The 24,340-nt window shown below is 50.2% G+C and overlaps 1 protein-coding gene across 3 annotated transcripts in view; it reads right to left on the bottom strand.

The window, feature by feature from the left end:
* The window catches only part of LTBP2 (latent transforming growth factor beta binding protein 2), a 98,309-nt gene that overhangs the window by 40,680 nt on the left and 33,289 nt on the right, over nt 1–24,340 (bottom strand). For all 3 annotated transcript variants that reach the window (XM_059055759.2, XM_067028087.1, XM_067028088.1), the window contains exons 4-8: nt 9,458–9,648; nt 7,241–7,411; nt 6,508–6,714; nt 5,380–5,666; nt 4,236–4,338 (exon numbers count right to left, since the gene is read on the bottom strand). In XM_059055759.2, coding sequence (XP_058911742.1) covers nt 4,236–4,338; nt 5,380–5,666; nt 6,508–6,714; nt 7,241–7,411; nt 9,458–9,648 — 959 coding nt within the window. The remainder of the gene's footprint in view (nt 1–4,235; nt 4,339–5,379; nt 5,667–6,507; nt 6,715–7,240; nt 7,412–9,457; nt 9,649–24,340) is intronic.

Here is a 24,340-nt window from a genome sequence, read left to right as displayed (position 1 = left end):
GTTCTCTGCTCCAGCCTCCTCAGACACCACCTTCACATGCCCACTCTCCCCGGGGGCTGGCATCACAGACCTACACCGGGAAACACTCCTTGTGGCCAAGGGCCATGGCAAAACCCAGCCAAACCAAGGCTTTCCTTCTATTGAGAGTTTCAAATAAATTTTCAGATGTATATATAAACCTACATTCCCTCAAAAATCAATTTCCTTCCCCCGCTCCTTCCACACACCTGTTCTTGGTAGGCATACTCCTCGTGGCGGGGAGTTCAGTACTTCTGGAAACATCCCATTATATTGCTGGGCAGCTGCAGTTTTTAATGAGTTGTCCCTACTGCTGTTTCCAGTTGAGTTCTGTCTACTAGAAACATCCACACATCGGCTTCTGCCCACTCCCTGAAACCACACGGAACAAGCCTACCCACTTCCCCCCAACCCCCGGATGTTTCTTTCAACACATCTCTGTTAATTCAGGCCGGCACTGCAGGTTGCTGCCCTGCCTGTCTGTTCAATCCAATCTTCTGGCAGGATGTTGTCCTTCATGTATACGTGGAATACAGTCCGGGATGCACCCTCTTGACTGTAAAATCCTGGTCTAGCATCCTGATTTGTATTGTCTTCAGGTTGCCCCAACGCCCTCCTCCCCAGAATGATTAGGGAGATCCTGGTCCCCTAAGAATCAGACACACTGTGATTTGAATCCTAGATCCCCTGTCCTAGCTGTGTGACCTTGGACGAGTTCTTCAGCCCTCTCTGAGCTCCATTTTTCTCCTCCGTCAAATGGGGATAAAGATCCTTAGCTTGCCGCTGGTTGTGACAATGAAACGAGATCACGTAGGTGCAAAGCACAGCATAGTGTAAAACTTCAGTACCTGGCAGCTATTATTGTTTTTAAGAGGGAAAGACATAGAATTGCTTGAAGGGGAAGAGCAAGAGAGAAAGATGCAGAATTCCTTGAAGGGGAAGAGCAAGAGAATCAGCTCTTCCTGGAGACACGGGGAGGGGCCTGGATTCTGCGGTGAGCTCATCCTACGCCAGGCAGACGGAGAGATGGTCTCGTGGCAAACAGCCGGGGCCCACCACTGCGGGCCGCGCGCCGTGTGCCAGACCAGCCTGTCCCAGCAAAGGGGCCTTGGGGTTGACACAGCCAGTGCCAAGCCAGATGGGCCAGCGGCCAACTTTCCAGTCAACCCAGATGTCTGTCTTTCTCGGATGAAAACTCAAAAATGTGGCCTCAGTCAAAGTGGCTTTTGAGAGCTGTGTGCTCTCCAGACCCTGCAGAAGCTCTGAGCTGTGACTTTTGATAACTCCCCAGGGGTCAGGAGGATGTGGCTCAGGCCAGGTCCTGGCAGGTCGGCTGTATCTGTCACTCAGAGTGAAGGGAGAAAGGTGGTGGGGACCAGAGGCTGGCCTAGATTGACACTCTGAGCTATTTCCCTGAGAAAGAAGGCACTGAGGAATTTTTCTGGAAGAAAAGGGATTTGTCTGTGCCATGTAACTGAGACTTCAAGGCAGTCCCTTCCCATGTCAGAAATAGCAGCACTCTGCAGGGACCTTCTTTAACAGTCCTGTACAGCCTCAGAAGCCAAAGGTGATTTAGCTGAAGCCATGAAGTCACGTGGTTCCCCCAGAACCAGGGGGAATTCCCCCAGAATCAGAAGAGAAATAGAGGTTCAGAGGGGCAGATCCACCAGGGCTGAGAATGTTCCAGAACTCAGGAGTATGCCTGTCTTGCCAACCATTCCCAAACCTACCCCAGCAGCTCGCCTTTTTTTCCAGAGTCTTGCACAGTAGCTTGCCTGTCTTGCCTACTTAAATAAACATTCCCAACCCCGGCCCCAGGCTTGGGCCTGGAGCTAGGTGTCTGGCACCCTGTCAACACAAACAAGGTTCCCTAGCATCTTGCCCCTTCTCTCTACAATGCCCAGCTGCACTTCAATGCATTTTAAATGTTTACATTGCCCTTTGTAACTTCTTGCTCAGTGTGGGGAATGCCTAACATTCCAGGGTCTGCACCCTGGTGCCCAGCTTGCTGAGGTGTGCGGAACACAGTGAGGGGTGGTGCTAGGAGGGGACAGGGAGGAGGTGGGTGCTCAGCCTTGGGTGTGCTATGCTCCAGGAAATGTTCTCTCTCTCGATCTCACCTGCCTGTGCAATTTCCTTGGGTTGTTAAGCTCTTTCCCATCTCTTTGGCCCACTCTAATAATTCTATTTTTAAAAAATAAATAATTTATTTATTTAATCTTTGGCTGCATTGGGTCTTTGTAGCCGCGCGGGCTTTCTTTAGTTGTAGTGAGCAGGGCCTTCTCATTGCAGTGGCTTCTGTTGTTGTGGAGCGTGGGCTCTAGGTGCGCGGGCTCAGTAGTTGTGCCTCGTGGGCTCTGGAGTGCAGGCTCAGTAGTTGTGGCACACGGGCTTAGTTGCTCCGCAGCATGTGGGACCTTCCCGGACCGGGGCTTGAACCCATGTCCCCTGCATTGGCAGGTGGATTCTTAACCACTGTGCCACCAGGGAAGCCCTACTCTAATAATTCTTCAGACCTCATCCTGGATGTCACCTCTACAAGAAGCTTTCCCTGATCCACCAGTTTGAGGAAGGATCTCCTACCCCACGGTGTACAGATGTGCAGGTTGTGCACTGCACAAAAGCTCCACATCTAACAGAATCATTGGCATCCTGGATTTGTCCAATTTTAAAGACTATTTTGAACACGTGGAAGGGGCACCTTTCTCTAATTTGCACAAAGGTGGTCCTGGTTCTGCTGTCTGCGCCCCCCTCCCCCACCAGCCTGTAAGCTTGGAGAGGGGAGGCACTGTTTCTACCTCGTTCTCCACTGTTAAGGCCTACACACTGTAGGTACTTCAAATGGGTACTTCATCAATGAAAATATTTGTTGGCTGAGTGGAGTGTGGGATATGGACGTCTCAAGGGTGGGTCTGACCAGGAGGAAGAGAAGTGGTGAAAACATCTTTCGCCTGCAGCGGGAGATGCTGAGCAGCTCCACACACTCCTCCGCATGGGATAGTGCATCCAGTCCCTCTTCCCGTCTCGGAGGGATACTTCTAGCAGTAATTATAACAGCTACCACTTACTGACCTAATGCTAAGTACAGGTGCCATCTCATTTACTCTCCACAGCTGCCCTACGAGGCTGGCACTATTACTGTCTCCATTTCACAGATGGGAGATGCGGCAGAGAGAGCTCAGCAGGCAGAGCTGGGACTGGTACCTGCCATGTATTGGATGCTCAAGCCTGAAAACTTAATACTACCCTTTGGTGCTTCACCAAAAATTCTATCACACTGTGAAACTGTCCACATGTATTTTTAGTTTGGAGAATATGGTCACTGCTCCACAGCCGAGTCTGAAGTTAGGAACAGCCCTGCCATTCCCCGCTTCGGGCTCTGGGCCAGGTCCCCCACAAAGCTGACTCATCGAGTTGACTTTTGACAGGCAAAAGAAATACATGCCAGGCCTGGACCCAAGTCCAGGAGTGAGGCCTGCAAGAGGAAGACAGGCTGAGTGGGCAGGAGCCACACTCAGGCATAGGTGCCTTGTCACCTGTCTCCCAACTTTAAGATCAATGCCTATGAGAGTGGCATTTTGCTCACTCCCGAATTCTCAGTGCTCAGTATAGGTGAGGCACCTGGTGAGTATTTGCCGAATGAATGAATGAATATATTAGGTTTTCCCACCACAAAAAAGAGGGTTGGGAGCTGAGTTTCCCATACCCCAAGGCCGAGGACATTCTGGGATAGATGCCCAACACTGATTCAAAGACTGAGCGGCAGGAAACAGGAGGTGAGGAGGAGGCCTAGGGGTCCCTCCAGGGAGAGAGTGAGGGAAACACTGAGTCCCTAAATCAAGACCTCTGGGCCCCTGGTACCTGGGCAGGGGGGGTATGTGGAAGGGGGTTGAAGGGTAGAAGAGGGCCCAGCATGGGATGTAATTCCTAAAATCTGAGCAAGAACAACTGGCAAAAGAGAGTAACCCATTCCAGGCCATCAGACCGAGCAGGCAGGCCACGCTGCACGTGGCAATGGGTCTGAGCCGTCAGGAGCCTCCGCCACCAGCCAAAAGCACACTCAAGGCAGATTTGGAAAGCTTTCCTAGTTTACCAGCCTGTCCCACCTGCCTGGCCTCTGAGGCCCTGGTGGGAAACGCAGGGAGTGGTGCCTGCAACAGAGGCCAGGCCCTGGGAGAGCTTTGCTGACAACCTGGACCCTGGCACCCAGCACTCACCTGGTCTGGGTGGACACGGGGCACAGGAGGTCACTCCCCAGAAGGCTCCCACACTGCCACAGCAGTCCTCGTGGGCAGTCAGCTCCAGCAGGGGGTTGGCACACTGGAAAAAAGGTCATGGACACTCATCACCTGCTTCCCTCCCCTGCTGTGCACAGAGATGTCGCAGGAAAGCCCGAGACATGAGCTCACCACCTACATCCTGCAGAGAATGCCCCCACCCAAGGGAGGGGAGGAGAGGGGCGGAGCTGTCCCGGAAGGAAGCAGTGAAACCCAAAGTCCACTCTGCCAGACCCTAAACTTGGGAGGGGAGTGGCAGGGACACATCCAGATAAGATCTTCTCTGTGAAGTCTGCACACTTGCCCCCATCCATGTTCCCAGCACGCAGAGGTTGGGCTTTCCTCCATCAAACTCCAGGGAATGCCAGGGCCACCTCCGTGAGCAGGGCCCATGCTCAGTGACACCACAGCTGAGAGGTGGGGAGGAGCTGGGGACTCAGAGTCTCTAACCCTTGGCTACTCCCTACCTCCCCCAGTTCCCAGGAGGGGTTTCTGGAAATGCCAAACTGCAATCCTAGGAAAAACCATCATGGGTCTGGCTTAGCCCCTATCCTTAGGTGCCTGGACTCGGAAAAGCTCACATGATTTCCCATCACCGACTGAGGATGCTATGGGGGGTAGGGGGGATGGAGTGTCTTACCTTTGCACCGCCAAGGCTTTGGAGTTTAACGTGCATTTGCTAATTTCACATCTCTGTGACTCCACCCTTAACTGAAGACCAAACTCCTTCTCGCCAGATCTAACAGCCCCACTACCCACGCACCGGGAGTCCTACACTCAGCTCCAGGAGAGCCCGGGATTTGCTGGGACACAAGGACGCTTGTTCCCCTCCAGAGGGGGCCTCTCTTGGGTCCTCTTCTGTGTGCCTGGCACTGACAGGTACCCAGTGGCGACCAAGTAGGAGGCTCAACCTCTCTGCACTCAGGCAATTTTATGCCCTGAGTTTTCCCATGTGGGGAATGGGAGACCCCGTAGATTCACACTCCTTAAGAACAAGGAGCGGGGAGAGAAGGAGGAGGGGCATTGCAGGGAGCAGCCGTGGTCCCAGAAGACCCCGGGGCTGGGGTAGGAGCTGCATTCTCACCTGTCCATTCACAGCACTCAGGTAGCACCGGCCCAGCAGTGCCGGAGTCCTGGGCACCACTGGGGGTGGTGGCCGAGGAACCTCTCCAGACCGAGCCGGGATGCTGTTGCTGTCCCAGTGACCATGGCCGGGGCTGGCGGGGAGCCAGGGCGAGGGTCTGGTCTCCACGCTGTTCTCCTCTGGGGCCTCCTCGACCTCGCCCCGTACCCGAGCCACCTGGTGGACCTGCACGGAGGCCTCAGGCGGGTGGTGGATGTGCACGTTCACCAAGGAGGGGTTCACAGAGGCTGGGCACAGGGGCTGGGGTCAGAGGTGGGGAAACAGGGCCCCACCCTCTGAGGAGTGCAGCAGCCCTGGGCCAGGCGAGCCACTGCCTGTGTCTCCCCAAGACTCGCCTCCATTTCTTCACTCTACTCAAAACCCAGAACAATACCCCAGGGAGGACAGGACCAAGCACAGACTCCTTCCCTCCACACCTTTTCTTGGAAAACCTTCATTACCAACTTCCAAACTACCTTCCTGATTCCACCTCCCGCCACGATCCTGCACAACCTTTGAGCTCCGGCCCAGCAGAGCCTGCATAGTCCCCACTACATGCCTTTGTCCACACCTGTCCCTCTGCTCAGGAAGCCCTCCACTCCCCTCTGCCTAACCAAAGCCTACCCATTGTTTAAGGCTTCACTGAAGTCCACCTCCCCCATGCAGCCTTCTCTGAACTCCCCAGGCTTGGGGCTCTCCATCCCCTGATCTCCTACAAAATTCTGTATTTTTGGTACCCTTTATTTGGCACCTAATAATGGAAGGCAGAGGAAAGGAAATGTTTTATGATGCTCTTCTTTCTCATCCATTCTCCTTCTATTGTTCAGAACCACGGGTTCCTTGAAATCAGGACCCTACCCTTATACTCTTTTGTCTCCCCCATCGCACCCAGTAGGAGATAAGAGCAAAAAAAAAAAAAAAAAAAATTGATGAACTCAGACGGAAGGGCAGAGAAAAACTCAGGGAATGAAACTGAGTGCTAAGGGTAGAGGAGAAGGAAGGGCTGGAGACAGCTTCCCGTCCCCTCCATGAAGATGCCAGCACCCACCCTACGCGGTTACCCAGGTCGCCTCCCAGCCCCACACTCACCCAGCTGGTTGGAGAGAGGCAGCGTGAAGGTGGACTGCTTCAGGGGGCCCTGTGGCGAGGACCTGTGGCGGACCCCCCTCCCTGGAGGCTCCCTGTGCAGATTGGGAGTGGGCAGGTGGCAGAACTTCCCAGTGGAGTTGGTGGGGCACCAGCATTCGTCCCTACCAATGCAGCGGCCTCCGTTCAGGCAGGGGATCTGGCAGAAATCTACAACATCGACCTCAAGCTGATGTGGTGGAAGAACACAGCAGCACCTACTACGTGGCCACGGGGTGACAACAGGGAAGCAGGGGGAACAAGACCCCCAAATCTGGATGGCTTTGGGAACCGGGCACCCCTTGAAATGCAGGGACTTTCCAGGAGGCCTGGGAGGATGAAGGAGGATGGATAATAACAGGCCTTGCCTTTCCTCCACCCTCCAGTAACCTGGGGGATGGGAAGGGAGTGGGGGGGCTCGGGGGGGATGGCACTTTTAACGCCTTCACTTTTCTGTGGAGGAAACTGGGACTCAGCGAGGTTGTGTGACTCGCTCAGAGTCACATGTGACAGAGCTGGGCGAGGACTCAGCCTTGTGTGATTGGAGACAAGTCACAGGAGCCACGGTGTGAGAGCACCCGGCCTCCTTCCCGCAGAAGAGCTGGGCTCCAGCCCAAAGGCAGGCCTGTCCTTCTGGCCACCCCTGCACCCAGCTCCAGGGCCAGCCAGGAACCATGGGAGCGGGGAATGGACTCACAGATTCGGAAACCAGACTTGGGGTCATGCCCGTGGCCGCTCTGGCTGTACAGGGTGGTGGTGTCGCCACGCTCGCAGCTGCTGGCACAGCGCCCGTGGGAACAGGTCTGCTTGCAGATGGTGGGAGTGAAGACGATCTTGATCTTCTTGATTTTCTCCGTGAGATTCAGCCCTGCAGAGAGAGGGCTTGGGTCCAGGGGGCAAGGCTGAGAGGCACAGCTGTGACCTCCAGAGGCTGGTTAGAAAGGCCCACAGGACTGGGTTGAATCCATCCCAAGGGCATTTGCTAAGTACCTCCTGGATTCAAGGCTCCATAGTGGGGGCCGAGTCATAGCTCACAGGCCAACATCTACTGAGGGATGCCAACAGGCCAGCAACTGAGTTCATGCTGTCTGCACAATAACTCGCAACCCTCTTGAGTATTATTTTAGGTTGAAACACTAGAAATTGCCATTTTTGTAGGTTAAAATGGTTGAATATTGGCAACGTTCTTATATCTGACCTAATGTTTCCATCTGACAGTTAAGGAAACTGAGCCTCAGAGAAGGATGGGTTGCATCCCAAGTCACACAGCTAGCAAGGGCTGCAGCTGGGCTTTTCACCAAAGGGCAGAGAACAGAACGTAGCTCAGACTTGCCAGAGAAGAGAGTTTTCCAAGAGAACACCTGAAAAGAATGATTAGAGTCATCCTAATCATTCTAATCATTTTGGAGGCCCTAATGGCCAGAACAAGGATAGGGCACTGTATTCAGTTGGTGGTGGGAAATCATTGAAAATTTTCAGTGAGACATCAAAGAGGAAGTGGGGGAAGGGTAATGCCATCTGAGCTGGGGTGTGCAGGTGGATGGAGAGACAGGGTGACCGTGGTTGGGAGGTCATTGCAGCAGTGAGAGCTGAGGTCGCTTCGTTTAACACAAGTGGTGGCAGTGGAGATACAAAGGAGGGGTGTTCATTCTGCATAGGGGGCCCAGCGGGGAAGCCAGGAGGCGGAGGGGTTGAGAAGGGAAGTATAAAAGGTCTATGGAGACTTGACTGTGAAGGGAGGCGAGATAGAAAGGAAGGCAGAGGGAAGTGGAGAAATAGCCATGCATGTGCGTGTGTGTGTGTGTGTGTGTGTGTGTGTGTGTGTGTGTGTGAATGGGAGAGCTGTAGGTAACTGTATATGCTCTAGGGAAAGGGCTGAGCGGGGGACAGGTTGAAACGGGAGGAGAACCGGGGTGGGGGGAGGGCAAGTGACAGCCTAGGGTTCCAGAAGAGTCAAGAAACAGTGGGATGTGCCTTAGACAAGAAGAGGGGCCCTTCCTTTTCAAGATGGCAAGAAAGGTCATCAGTTATAAAAAGGACACTGATGCATGCTGTCCACAATATGGATAAACCTCAAAAACATTACACTAAGTCAAAGAGGCAGACACAAAAGGCCACATATTGCTTGATTCCGTTTATATGAAATGTCCAGGATATGCAAATCTATAAGGACAGGGAGTAGATTAGTGGGACCAGGGGTCGAGGCGAGGGTGGGAGTGGGGAAGGGGGGGACTGCTTCATGGGCATATGGGGCTTCTTGCAGTGATGGCAATGTTCTGTAAGTAGATAGTGGTTGCACAAAATTGTGTATATGCTAAACATCACTGATGTGTATACTTTAAAGTGGGCAGGAAGGTGAGGACTCTGGGGAGTGGAAAGCATGGCCATGGGATGGGGCTGGGGAAGGTGGGGGCAGCCTGGGGTAGTTGCTCTGAGGAATGAGAGAAAGTGTCCAGGCACACCAGGAAGGATTGCTGGGCAACGAGCAAGAATGTGCGGAGGCCTGAATCCTCAGGGATGCTCAGCTCTCTCCTCTGGGAAGCAGAGGCCCTGCTGTAGGTAACAAAGGGTTTACAGGAAGGATGAGGTGGAAGGACCAGCACCAGGGAGGTGAGGTTCACAACTGGATATGAGGGAAGCAAAGGCAGGACAGGTGACAGATGGGGCAGAAATGGAGCAATCAAGGTCTAGGTGTCTCAAAGGGGCAAAGTCTCCAACAGCTGGTTTAGGACCCCTGGAGCCCAACACAAAGCAGATGCTTGACAACTGTTTTGTTCATTGGCTGAAAAGATAAGAGACAGGGTGACAACTCAGCCCTTCTGAGAGGGTGAAGGGGGAAGCAAAGGTGGGGAGAAGGAGGTCCAAGATTTAGATGCCCTGCTCTTTGAGGACCTGGAGCCAAGGGTGTCCTTACCCCAGGAGGATGACGGGTGGTGCAGATATGCTGCCTGCTGGGCACCATCCTTCCGTTCAGGGCCTGGCCCCATGGGCAGGGCATTGGAGGTCAGCTGGCCATTGGCCCCAGTGGCCAGATAAAGTCGGACAGTCTGGGACAGACCCACGTGCTGCTGGGTGGCGTGTGTCTGGCTGAGCCCACTCAGGGTCCTGTGGAGACAACCGAGGCATGGGGTTTGCATCCCAGGAACAGTGTCTCTGTGCCCTTCCTGTTCAGGACGTCCACCCGTCTCTGCACTAGAAGAGTGTTCTCTGTTTGGCTGCCTTCTTGCCAACCCAGGAAAATGGAGGTGCCCTGAGACAGGGGAACAGGGCTAAAGCCAGCTGGCTAGTTCGGTGGGAGTGCCTACCCCTATGTAGAATTGCCAGGCTTTGGCTGGGTATTCTGGGCAAGTCACTGAGCCTCCCTGGGCCTCAGGGCCCTCGACTGCAAAATAAAGGTGTTAGATTGGTCCCATGTAGTTGTGACATTTGAAGAGTTTGAGACTCTTATGGACCAGCCCTTGCCCTAAAACTGAGTCCTGTGCCTACTTCTTGCCACTTCTTAATACACCCTTTCACACAAATTGCTTGTGGAACAGGTGCCCAGCAAATACACGTTAACAGATTGATTCAGGGGCAGAGCCCTGAATATCCCTCTGATTAATGTTATTGTAAAAATAATATAACAACAATGTTCGGGCTTCCCTGGTGGCGCAGTGGTTGAGAGTCCGCCTGCCGATGCAGGGGACGCGGGTTCGTGCCCCGGTCCGGGAGGATCCCACATGCCACGGAGCGGCTGGGCCCGTCAGCCATGGCAGCTGGGCCTGCACGTCCGGAGCCTGTGCTCCGCAACGCGAGAGGCCACAACAGTGAGAGGCCCGCGTACCGCAAAAAAAAAAAAAAAAAAAAAAAAATGTTCAAGTTGAAAAAAATGAATTCATCATCCTCCTACCCCAACACAGCAAATACTTTGGCATATTTCCTTTCAACCTTTGCTCAAGTATATGTTCTTACACTATTGTCATCACTTGCAGATACCATTTAAATTCTGATTTTTCACTTAACATTAGATTGCACTTTATACAATTCCACAATTTTTATATTGATCATCTTAATTGCTACAAGGTAGTCTATCTGAAGATGAATCACAATTTATTCAAACATTCTCCTGTTATATACTTAGATTTTTTTTAAATTTTTAACTGTGGACATCCTGACTCATATGGCTTTTTTTTTTTCTGTTAAAATATTCCTTTAGTATAGGGGGATTCATTAAACTGTTTTTATTCTGTATATTTGAAAAATATTTATAAGAAACATTTTGAAAAGGCTTATTATTTTAGGATTAATTCTGTGGACTAGAATGACCGTATCAGAGGTTACATTTATGGCTCTAGGTATACACTGGAGGACTGCTGTCCAAAAGTTTGTATAACTGTACCACTCAGAGTGCAGCCTCGCCAGCATTATTATATTATACACAGCCTCACCAGGGTATTATTAATTTTTCATAATAATCATCATCATAAATGATATTTCAATGTTGCTTTAGCTACCTTTTTTATCATTTCTGAGGCTGAATTTTTTTTTCATACATCTATTTACCACTTGTGAAAATTTTCTGCTCATGTCCTTTGATATCTTAACTATTTGAGTTGTTTGTTCATAAACTTGAACGGTTTTTTATGTGTTTATTATAAGGCAGGTCATTCTACAAGGCAGCCTTGTTGTAAATACTCTGTCACTGTCAAAATGTATATGAACCACAATGTACATGACAGTGTCTGGACTGTGGTGGGTGTGAGCACATTGTAGACATTGAAGCTGAGAGAGTAATTACTTGCCCAAGGTTATACAACAGGTAAATCAGGCCCCAGGACTCCAACCCAGCAGAGCTTGACTCCTGTGCCACCCAATAGAGCAGCCCAGACCATGACAGAAACTCAGCCTAGAAGCCTCTGCTCAGGCCTGGGGTGGAGCTCTTTCCTCCAGTAGGTCCCACCCCTAGCCTCTCCATTGGATTCTTTGCCCAAGTGGGTCCTGGGACCCTCTCCCTCCATCGTCCCTTCTCCTGTTCTGTTGGTCCCAGGTGTCCAGGCCATGAGCAATCTCCCTCTCATCCTTTCCTAGCAGAAGCCAGACCAGCACACGTGTCAGAGTTGGGCACCTTCCAGCCTTTCCCCAGCCCTGTTGGCCTGGGACTTGGTTCCCATGAGCTTCACCGCTGCTCTTCTTCCAGGGCGACCAGCAGCAAATACTCACCCTGACAGCCCCAAACATGCCCCAGCCTGCTCCCCAATTTTGAGGGCTGGAGTGAGAGAGAGGGCCCGTTGGCCAGCCCAGAAGCTCTGGGAGCTGTAATGGACCAGATTTGGGGGCCCCACCCTCAGGTACCTGCTCCTAACTCCGAGGAGAAGGTCAGCACAGCCAGCTGCAGCAGAAAACACAATCCTTCCAATGGCTTCCAAGAGCTCACCAAAGAGTGAGAGGTAAGTGAGCTGGTGGGTCAGTGGAAGTCTCCTCCTGGTGGCAGCAAGCTGGTGCCATGGCTCAGCTTAGTGTCAGCATCACAGAGCACCCAGGGAGCTAAAGGGAGTAGTTCAGGTTCTGCCCGGACCACCTGGGACATTTCTGAACTTGATGCTGACAAAGAGCTCTCCATTCTGGTCAAGGTGGAAACTCAAAGGGTTCTTTCTTGGTGGTTTGCTGTCACCGTTGTTACTGTTGCCATCACTTGTTTCTCTAGTTGGAACTCAATGCTAATGGCCCCAAGATTCCTGAGTTCAAATCCCTTAAGGGCCAAAGGTTTAACTTTGCAGAGAAGAAAATAAATGTCTTCCCTAGTTGTGGAAATGACCTGTCCGTACAGAGAAGAGAGGTTAGGAATTGGGCCAGGCAGATGTCAGTTCTGCCTCCTACTTGACCAGTCACTGAGATCCCCTGAAACTCAGATTCCTAATCAGTAAAACAGGAATAGTGACACCCACCTCACCGGGCTATGGTGAGGACCAAGAGGAACATGAGACCATGTGATTATTTTGAAAATATAAATAAGTGGTCACAAGTTGAAAACTATGCCAGAACTTTAAAATCACATGAACAAAGAAAAGAAAGTGCTAGCTATAGTTCAGACAAAATACCTCTCCCCAAGCCACTAAAAATGCTTCTTCATCTAAGAGGAATAAAAGACACCCCAAATATCTTGTTATACTGCCCAAGCATCCTTACATATAAAAGGCCAACTGACTAATCTGGTGTCAATTCCTTTTTTTTTTTTTTTTTTTGTGGTACGCGGGCCTCTCACTGTTGTGGCCTCTCGCATTGTGGAACACAGGCTCCGGACACACAGCCTCAGCGGCCATGGCTCACGGGCCCAGCTGCTCTGCGGCATGTGGGATCTTCCTGGACTGGGGCAAGAACCCGTGTCCCACACATCGGCAGGCGGACCCTCAACCACTGCGCTACCAGGGAAGCCCTGGTGTCAATACATTTTTAACAACCACAACCTTCTGAGCTCAATCCATTGTCATCTACTGCTGTGATGGGGATTTCGGATTAAACGATAGAAATCAAAAAGTCCTACCTTCTGAGAGGATCACAGCCAAGTAAAGAAGGAAGCCTTGGTTCTTTGATAGGTCCTATGTGTTACATTGAAAACATCCCTCTAAAGAGTCAGCTATCTCCCTTCATAAGCCCCAGACCGGTCCTTGGAGGTGGACGGGGAGGGAGGGCCCCCCACCACATGTGTGAAGGGCTTCAGGCCCTCAGCTCAGCTCTGGCTCCTAGAGAGTGGTAGCAACAGAGGCAAGTGAGAGCTTCACTGGGAAGGTGACTTTCTTTGACTAAAGTCCCCAGAGCGGGGCTCTGTCCACTCTCAGCCTTGGAAGAATGGCTTCAATTTCGTTAAAGGATACCATAAAGGTTCTCAGACTCGCCTGGCCCAAGATTATCTCTCTGGGAATTGTTCCAAGGAGGTCCTGGCAGAGCTGCCACAATGGACTGGAACATCCATCTCTCTAGACTTCAGGATTTCATGGATCAGTAAAATTTTGAAACAAATGTAGGGGACCAACATAAAGTTGCCAACTTTTTAGTTAGGTGAGACATTAAAACACACACACACATGTACAACTGCCAATTATGACCACCATAATTTTATGAAAGAAAAGACATTTCAATGCCAATAAGAAATATTTGAATAAGCTTAACTTCGTGGAAATCTCACCTCATTGACTTTATGTTTTTCATTTCTTCATGGACCAACGAAAACTCTCATCACAGACCAGCATGGAGCCAAGGAGGAGCCCCTGGGTATGATCCACCAAGAGGTGCTCTGGCCTGAGGACTCTCCAGCTCTTTCAACCAATTGGGGAAGAAACCTTCCGTTCCAGCTGGCTGGGATCTTCAGACCTGAGTGGAAACTCTCTGGACAGTGCATATCCATGATAATGCCACTCAGCTGAACATGGTGCCCCTATATTCTGCCCAACTCACTAAGTTTCTCAAACAGTGATGGGGAGTCGAGTGGGTGAGCGGCTCTGTGCCTTCCCTCCCACGCACTTTCATCTTAGCCTGGTGGCTCCACTCTATCTAATTGATAACTGGGCTTCCACATACTATTTTGTTTGCTAAGTGTTCTGCTGCCAAGAGAAAGTTTAAAAACATCCCTGCAAGGTGCATAGCATAGTGATAGCTCCCATGGATAGAGCACTGAAGCATGTACTTTAAATGCATCATCTTGGGCTTCCCTGGTGGCTCAGTGGTTGAGAATCTGCCTGCTAATGCAGGGGACTCGGGTTCGAGCCCTGGTCTGGGAAGATCCCACATGCCGCGGAGCAACTAGGCCCGTGAGCCATAACTACTGAGCCTGCGCGTCTGGATTCTGTGCTCCGCAACAAGAGAGGCCGCGATAGTGAGAGGCCCGCGCACAGTGATGAAGAGTGGCCCCCACTTGCCACAACTAGAGAAAGCCCTCGCACAGAAACGAAGACCCAACACGGCAAAAATAAATAAATTAATTATTTTTAAAAATAAATGCATCATCTTATTCATGTTATTTTATTGAATGAAAAAAGTAAGTTGCAGAATAATATGGACAGTAATACTTCCAGGTTTTTGTTAGAAGGAAAACCTCTCTCTCTTCCCTACAGATATTTATATAGGCATAGGAAAGGTCTGGAAGGATCTGTAAACAGTGGCTGCCCCTTGGGGATGAGAATGCCTATGTATGTGTAACTACTGTTTTAAACTTTATGTTTCCATATTTTTAGATTTTTTTTTAGTACAAAAATTTTGTTTACAGTTTTACAGTAAACATGCATTATTTTGTAATTAAAAATAAACCTCTATTTCCCCCAGCAACTCCAATTTATAGGTAAGGAAATTGAGGCTCAGGAAAAGCATGATACATGTGTGTATGTTACTAGGATCCAAGGTGGACTCTGATGGCTAACAGAGGTACAGGAGTTCAGATGTAAGCAGGACCATGACATCTGAGCTAAGGCTTAAGAGATGGGTAGGAATTTCACACTTCGAAATGAGGAGGAAGACATTCCAGATAAGAAAAGTAACATAAGAAAACGTGTGAAGGTGTGAAGCATGGGTCATATTTAAGGAAGGATGATGAGCACAGTTGGATAAAGCATAGAATGGAAGGGAAGGGAAGGAAGGGAAATAACATCCATTCAGTGCCTACCAAGTAGTGGACATCATTCTTTGTGTTTTACATAACATATCATTTACTTGTCCAAACAACCAACCCTATGATCAAAAACCTCTGCTTGGCCAAAACCACTTTAAGCAAAGTAAAAAGACAAAAGACAAAATGGGAAAAATATGTGCAATTCATATCACAATAAAGAACCAATCTCCATAATATTTAAAGAGCTCCTAGAAACAGAAAAGACAGACCAATAGCCCTAGAAGAAAAGTCAGCAAAGGAATATGAACAGTTCACAGAAAAAAAAAACCCAAATGTTTTTTTTTTCAAGATCAAGATTTTTAAAAATTAATGTTTCATTGCTTCATCAAGTACATTCTCAAGTATAATTTTTTTTTTGTTTACTATAAATATATGGTGACAAAGAGCGCAGTTTGAAGGAACTGCACTGACTTTTCCTAAGGCACCAGCAGTTTTCCCCACCATCGCTTATGAACCATAGTGCAATTGTCAACACAATGAAAAAGGAACTTAGTATTATTATTAAAATAGTTTTAACCCTTAAAGGGTCTTGGGCTCAACAGACAGCACTTTGAGAACTATTGTTTTACTAGAACAAAAATATATTTCTCATCTTTGTTATGTTGACTTTGGGTTGGTTACAGGTATCTTCATTTTGGAATCCTGGCAAAAGAAAAAGCCTTTATCTGGCACCTGTTTTTCTTGTGGCAGAGGAAAACGAGCAAAAGTAAATTCATGCACTGGCTTCCAAAGCTTCTTCTTAGACATGACCTATATCACTTCTCATCTTCCATTGACTTTGTTCAAGTCCCACGGCCAAGCCTGATGTCAATGGAAAGAAGGAAGTACTCCTCCCATAGGTAGGGACCCTGGAAACCGTGGCCTCCGACGCCGCTCACCCCTCCCGGGAAAGGAGACACAATTCCCCTCCTCGCCTCCGCCGCCACCTCCAACCACCCCCAAAATAACCCTTACAGGGGGTGAAAGGCAATTATAACCCCGGCGAGCGGAGGGCGCGAGGGGTGGGCGCCGGGCGGGGGGGGGTCGGGGAGCGCGGCGCAGGTCCCCAGGTGGCGAGCGGAGGTGCTCCCACCGCCCCAAATGTTTCTTAAACACATGAAAGTAGGCTCAACTTTTCTCATTCTAAGGGATGTGCAAATGAAAACTACTTTGAGATGGCATATTTCAGTCCATCAGATTAGCAAAAAATCCAAAAGTTTAATGATAGACTAATTTGGTGAGATTGTGCAGAAACAGACACTCAGATGTTGCTGGTAGGAATGTAAGTCGACACAGCCCATATGGAGAGCACTTTGGCAATGTCTATCCACACCGCAATGCATCAATGTTTTGCCCCTGCAGGTCCACCTCCGAGGCTGTGCTGCAGATACACCTGCTGTGGTAGGCGCTGCTGCCGCCCTGCCCAGTCCCCTTTACGTCCGGTGCACCCCACACTGGCTTCTCAAGCCGGAGCTGTGCTCCGGACGGAAGACAACCGCCTGACAAGCTCCTCCCACCATCATGACCACAAAGCCAATGACTGCCTGAACCGGAAGTTTAAAAGGCCCACCTCCTTGCTTCAAGGTGGGACAACTGTCCAAGTTCCGCCCTCTATTAGGCTTTGGCTTGATTTTCCCGGGACCGATCCTTGCTTGGCTCTTTCTGCCTTTCCATTCTGCTTCCCTCCCGCCCTTAGCCCACCCCCCACCCCAAGTAAATCACACACACACCTGAATTCACGTCCCAGCTCCACCTCTAGGGGAATCTGACCTAAGACACTTGTAAACGTCCACCTTGATGGTTGAACAAGATTATTCATAGTAGCACTGTTTTGTAATAGCAAAATATTTTGTAAAGAATAGAAACAATTTAAGTGTCCCTTAGTAGGGGATTGGTTAAACAAACTAAGAGACATCCATGGGATGGAGTCCTATGCCCTCAAAACAGAAAGATGCAGCTCTTTTACATCCACAGGAAACGCTCTCCGAGATATATAGAAAAGTGAAAAAACAGCCCAAATCTGGCCCACCGACTGTTTTTGTACATACTGTGACCTAACAATGGTTTTTTATATTTTTTAATGGTTGGAAAAAATCAAACGAAGAATAATATTTCATTACATGAGAAAGCAATATGAAATTCAAATTTGTTTCCATAAATACAGTTTAACTGGAACACAGTCACACTCATTGTCTAAAACTGCTTTTGCTCTACAGCGGCAGAGCTGAGTAGTTACAGACACCATATGTTGTACAAAGCCTAAAATATTTACTATCTGGCTTTTTATGGAAGAAGTTTGCTGACTCCTGGTATGGGACATGTAAACTTTTGTGTAAAAATAGAGAAAATAAGCATGAATTTATTTGCATATTCATAAAGCAACCTTGGACGGATACCCTAAGAATTAATAAGTGGTTTCCTGTGTGTGTGTGTGTGTGTGTGTGTGTGTGTTGTGGGGGGGGAGTGGGAAGTGGATGGATGGGGAAGAAACTGGTGCTACAATTTAATGAATGCTTGTACTGTGCCAGGCTTCATGCCAACAATGTGTGTCACATGCCTTATCTAATGAAAGCCCCTCCATAACCCTAAGAGTTAGATACTCATTATCCCCCATTTTACAGTCAATAAAACAGAGGGTAGGGAGGTTCTATACCTTGCTGAAGGTTGCAGAACTCCTAAGTGCAGAAGCCAGGTTACCAAACCAGGTAAGTTCATCCTCAAGCCACCCCACCATTTGTCATTTCTCTACCGCCATTTCACTGAGGCTGTGAGGGATTAAAGAAGAATAGGTTCGGGTCCATATCGTGGAAGGCTTGAAATATCAGGGAGGTGTCTGGGCTGTACTGAATGGGTAAGGGGGAGTCCCTAGAGATTTTGGAGCAGCCCACCCTCTTTCACGCATTCAAGAAGCACTTACTGAATGCCTGCCACGTGCCAGGCATCCAGGTCCAAGGGTGGCAAAGACTCTCTTACCCTCTCTGCTCCAGTGGAGACTGAGCAAAGGACCCAGCATCCCAGCATATGTATGGAGGTACAGGGGGAGCCCTACATTAGCCTTGAGATGCTGGTGGTCTTCAAGCAGGTCTAGGACATGATGGGATGGGCCTTTTCAAATGTTTAGTACTTTGATGAAAGATTACCTGGTGGTGGATAGACCAGAGAGGGGAGGGCTGGAGGCCTGCTGGAAGGCTTTGGCTGTACTCTAGGCTAGCAGGGACCAAGGATGGGACCAAGAAGAGGATAGGGATTCAAGTGATATTTAATACATAGAGAGTTCCCAGCTTTTAATACATAGAGAGTTCCCAGCTGTGGCTTAGACAAATGGGTGGAGGGCATTCCAAGAGCCAAGGAGTGATCCAAGAAGTGACTCAGTTTGGGCCATGGTGAGTGCTGGTGCCTCAGCATGGATTTCAGAAGCATATGGAAATACCCAGGAGGCAGCACTCAGGAGACAGCCTGGGACTACAGACACATTCAAGGCAGTCCTGGTGGGGCTGCAGGGACGATATTACTCGGGGAGAGTATTCATAAAAAACCACGACTCAGAGTTCCACTGCTGGACTCTGCTCACACTTGCCAGTTTCAAAGAGGGAAATGTGTTAATGAACAGACTGGTCTCCGTGTTAGGCTTTGCTCCCATAAATTTGTCTACAACCTTTGGTGCCTGCTACCGCTTGCCTGCTAGCATGCGATAAAGCAAATGACAAGCCAAAAAGTAATATTGACGGGAAAACGTGGCAACAGCCCATCACACTTCACTTGACAGCTTGCTCTCTACATGGCTACTTGCGTGTGCCTATAGCGGGTTTTTATTTTGCACACACAGACGATCATCATAGTTTCTGCTAGTAAAACTGTTCCCAGCTCTAATCATGGAATTAATTACATTGATAGTTCATGGTATTCCTTATGACTGCCAGATGCTCTGACACCGAAACACTCTGAGAAATACAGGAGTAAAGAGAGAATAAAGAAGGGCAGAGGAGGGGGTCTGGGGAGCAACAACGTTTGAGGGGCAGACCAAGAAAGAGGCTGTGGAGATGTCAGAGAGGTAGGAGGGGACAGGGAGAGAGCACCAAGACAGGAGGGCGTTCCTTGAACTCCATCCCTGCTCCTGGCCTTCCTGTGGCTGCAGGCCCAGCTCGTTACAGGTGAACACACCTTGGCGCCTCCCAAGTGGCTCAGTCTCCCCTGAGAATCTGGGTCCTGCAGAAGCAGGGGGAAGCCCTCGCAGAGCTCTGCTCCTTCTCTCCTCCTCGCTGTCCAGGCAGGCCAGGCCACAGTCAGGTGGCCCTTGTGCCTAATCCCCAGGGACCCAAGGCAGTGCTTCCAGACGTCACGCTCCGGCCCCCACTGCAAACCTGCCCTGCCCCGGCAGGGAACAAGGGGGCACCCAGCTTTGGTGGGCAAAGAGGAGGGGACACCATGGCCTTGGCACAAAGCGAGGAGCCTGCTGATTCTAGGTGATGCATAGTTTGGGGGCCTGAGCAGGTGTGGCCCAGGCTGGGCTAAGACAGCAGCCATCACTCCCCAGCCTCTGGGTATCAGAGGTGCCAGGTTGGTGGGTTCCCAGGTGTCACTGTAAGGAGGGGAAGACTTGAACTCTGCCCCTCTTGTCCTAGACAGTAATAATGAACATTTATTGAGTACTAACTCTGTGCTGTGTATTAATTGTTCTATTTGCATATGTTATCTAATCTTCATAACCACCTTAAGTGGCTAGGTACTGTTATTAACCCCATTTTCTCAGAAAATGAAACTGAGGCACAGAGAGGTTAAGGACTTGTCCAAGGCCATTCATCTAGAATTGCACTGTCCAATAGAACTTCCTGTGGTGATGGAAATGCAGCTGGTATGACTGAGTTTTACATTAAATTAAATTTAAATAGTCCCTCTGTGGCTGATGGCTACTGCATTGGACAGCACAGCATAGAAAATGGAGGAGTCTGGATTTGAACCCGGAAAGTCTATCCTGGCTATGTGGTTAAAAGTTTCCCCTGGCTACCCTCACTGCATTCTTTGTCCCCAGGCACTTGGGTTCCCTGACTGTCCTGGCCTAGGGGAATCAGCACCCTTTTAAACCTTGCTGTCCTGAGGATGTGGCAGGAAAGAGACTGGATTTTCCACTGAGCGGCCTGCCTCATGGGCCGCCAAGCCCTTGCTCCCCGAGACTCTGCATTGTCTTTTTTCTCTCCTGGATGGGCCAGGGTGCTGGGCAGGAAGCTGGAGTGGGCTGCCCAGGCCCTGGGATCACACCTAGGGCACCTCAGGGGGCAGAGAGGGGAGGATGAGGTGCCCCGAAGGGCTTCCCAGGGCCCCAGGAAATGCCTCTCATTTTCTACGTAAGTTTCATTTTGTCCGGGTGTCAAACTGCCGGGCAATCACCCTCTCCCTCCAGCCAGGAAGGAGACAAAGGAAGGGCCCCTCCAGGAGCTCCTCTGCCTCCTTCTGGGCCCAGCAAGGCCACCCTAAGGGCTGCAGCATGGCCAGAGATACAGACCCCGAGAGGGGAAAGGAGGGGACTGGATCTTGCCCTCTTTTATATCCTTCATGGAGCCATCACAGTGCTGGGCAGACAGCTGCCGCCCCCCAGATAGTCATCACATTGAACATTGAACTCTGTGCCTCCCAGCGCTCTGGCCTCACTGGAGCCATCTCCCCAGCCCAGGCCAGGTCCCACTCCACAGCCATCCAGGGCCAATGAGCAGTCTGAAGCCTTTGGCTCCAAGTTCCCCCAGGAAGACTTGTCAGCTTGTGGGGATCCTGGATGTCATGAATTCATCATCTAACCACTTCCAAGGTCCACTTGTGAGCACCTCAGATGGTGCATGGCCCCACGTGGGCACTGAGGGAAAAGCATCTGGCCCACCGAGGGCTTACAATCCAGGCAGGGAAGCAGGAAGCAGGGGAGGGCTAGCACACCTGGTTCCTTTGTGCGGATTAGAAAAGGGGCCCTGGGCAGCCAGTTTACAGAGGCTGCCCTGCTTCCTTCAGGCTGATGTAGCATGGTGCCGGGGCTGGGCAAGCGGAACGTAGGCTAGAATTTAGCCCCATTCATCTCCCGACCTTTGTGTAGGGTGCAACCCGCCCCCCGCTCCCCGACCCCATGCACAGTGGTCCTGGGAGAAGACCCTGCACACGAGTGTTTCCTACAACCCAAGAGTGGAAAGGCAGCAGGTAGTCAGGTGAGCTGCCTGGCCAAGGTGCTCCAGGCCTCCCTATGCAGGTGTAGCCGTGGGTCTGGATGCCTGGGGAAGACTTTCTAGAAGTTGTGTGATGTTAGCTGGAGGAAGGCATGGGGAAGTCCACACAAGGCCGAGAGAAACACGAGTGCAAAGGGACAAATCCAAGAATGTGCTGGTGATGGTGTTCAGGGGGTAAGGAGGTGTGTCCGGTTAAAGGGAAAAAAGGAAAGGCCAAGGATGACAATAAATAACAGCAAATAGCTACACTTATTTGACAGGTACTGTTCTAAGCACTTTATGTATACGAACTAATTTAATCATCATTATATGAGGAAGTAGGTATTATGATTATCCCCATTTTACAGGTGAGGCACAGAGTTGCTAGGTAACTTGCCTAAGATCACAGAGCCAGTGACTAACAGAGCTGGAAATCTGACACAGGAGGCCTGCATCTGCATCTCGTTCCCGAGCCTGTACTCTAAACCTCTACACTATATCGTGGCTTGAGAGCTATGCTTTGTGTCTGAGCTTTAGAGCGTTATCATTTGGGTCTCATGTACAAAAGGGAAGCCTTGAAGGAAGGTGTTTTTACCAGGAAGGAACAAGGTTAAAAATGGTCTCTTAGGAAGGCGATCATGGACAACTCCTCCTTGGACCTCCCACCCACCCTGACTGCCCAGCTGCCTGGCCAAGAGTGCTCTCCTCTCCGCCCCCCCCCCCAGATGTTTTCTCAGGGCATCTGTGGTCTCCAGGGTGAGGCAGAGATAAGGCAGTGAAGTCTGTGGAGCCACAGTACTCCACCCACACCCACTGGTTCAAGTAACTGCCCTGTTTACAGAAACTCAGGCACAGAACGAACATCACTTTAGAAAGGTCCCCAGTGCCCTGCAAGGCGGCTCTCACTATCCCCACAGCACCTGTGAGGCACTTGCGGTGCAGAGACAGTAAGTCTCTGGCCCTAGCTCACATGTCTCACGAATGGCAAAACCCAGGATTCGAACCAGATCTATCACACTCTTTCCAGCACTGCACCTTCACTCTCGCCACAAGCTGCTGCTGCATGAGTTACAAAGAGGCAGGTGAAAAAAGGAAGTGGTTGGAGAGGTGAAGAGGTGAAGGGAAAGAAAACACGAGTCAGGGCGTATGGGCACCTGGAAAATGCTACAGATCAGAGGAGAGGACTTTAGGCTGAGGGGATTGAGTTTGGACCACTTCCCAAAGCCATGAAGAACTTGGTACATCTCACCACCACCAAATGGGCCATGAGACGCCCACCTCTTGAACCCCGAGTTCCCAGCCTGTGGTCTTTGGGACCCATCTTCCTTCCATGTATGTTCCCCCAACCCCTGGCGGACGTGTGAGCCCATGCACGCACGCGCGCGCGCGCACACACACACACACACACACACACACACACACACACACACACACACACACACCCCTTAGCTGGCCTGCCTTATAGGATGGCAAAAACAGGCCTGTGACTTCAGATGAGTTTACCCTACCCGGACAGGCCCATTGTAGACAAAGGCAGCTGGTGCCTGGGTCAAGGATATACTTCTCAGGGGCTGGTCAAAGTCTTGGCAGCCTTCAGCCAGCCTGCTCTTCCAGGACCTGGAACTCTTTCCCAGGACCATAAGCAAAAGGAGATTTCTAAAAGACCTGGGGGCCCAATCTGAGAAGCCTTCACCCATCCCAAACCTACCAACCAATTATGTGCCATATACCTGCCACAGACACTTCATTTTAAAATTTTTACTAGGCTCTTTACTCTTGAGAGTGTGATTGTTTTATGCTTTACTTGATTAGTGCAAACCTATGCTATTAAAAACTATCATTCTCTCGGGCTTCCCTGGTGGTGCAGTGGTTGAGAATCCACCTGCCGATGTAGGGGACGCGGGTTCGTGCCCCGCTCCGGGAAGATCCCACATGCCGCGGAGCGGCTGGGCCCGTGAGCCATGGCCGTTGAGCCTGCGCGTCTGGAGCCTGTGCTCCGCAACGCGAGAGGCCACAACAGTGAGAGGCCCGCGTACCGCAAAAACAATACAAATAAAATAAATAAATAAATAAAACAAAATAAAAACAAAATAAAAACTATCATTCCCCATTTTACAGAAGAGAAAACTGAGGCACAGAGAAGCTGTTTACTTGCCCACTATCACCACCGGGCAGGGAGGTCCTGGGATGGGGTCTCAAGGCCTGAGCTCTGAACCTCTGGTGGATGACATTCCCCAACATGCTGCTCACCCTTGGCTAAGATAGGAAACCTCATCAGAGCCAGAAACACCTTCAAGTGGTCTGGGGAAACTCTCAGAGTTTCCAGTTACCACTGTTGCTATAAACAAAGGGCTCAGGTAACCCCAGAGTCTAGGGACATATAAGAGTTGGTACCATTCATACGACACCTAAAAGGTGTGTATATGCATTTACATATGTTAGTAAATCCTCCCGACAATTCTATTAGTGGCAGGCATCCCCATCTTACAGATGAGAAAACTGAGGCTCGTGAGGTTAAATCACTTGCTCTGGGCAGCATAACTATTAAGTGGCAGAGCTGAGATTCAAACCCAGACTTATCTAACAATAAGAAATCAATTATGCCACAGTTGCTCCCTCACACACTATTGCCTGCTGTAGGGGCTCTGACCTTGACCCAAGAACCTCCAAAAAAAAGAAAGAAATGTGGAATCAGTTTGTTCCTCAAGGGTGTGGCTTGGCTGGGGTTTCAAGAGGATACCCCTGCCCCTTGGAGTACCAGATTCCCTCCGGAGGCCTCAGATGCAAACCCCCCGCCCCCTCACCCACTGGCTGGGTGGGTGCACCCTTGGGTGGACATGTTAGGTAGCAGTGAGGAGCCCAGGCTCCAGGAAGAAACAGAGCGTGGGCGACTGGCTGGAAGCAGAAATATGGTATCTCCAGAGGTTTTGATTTGCGATCTTCATTTTGCAAGGAATGGGGAGTTTTTTTCTTTTCAAAAAGCAGTGGACTTCCTTGA

Source organism: Kogia breviceps, chromosome 3, assembly GCF_026419965.1.
Source record: "Kogia breviceps isolate mKogBre1 chromosome 3, mKogBre1 haplotype 1, whole genome shotgun sequence".
NCBI lineage: Eukaryota > Metazoa > Chordata > Mammalia > Artiodactyla > Physeteridae > Kogia > Kogia breviceps.
Note: the sequence above shows the minus strand (reverse complement) of the source record. Positions and strands in the feature narration are given on the sequence as shown.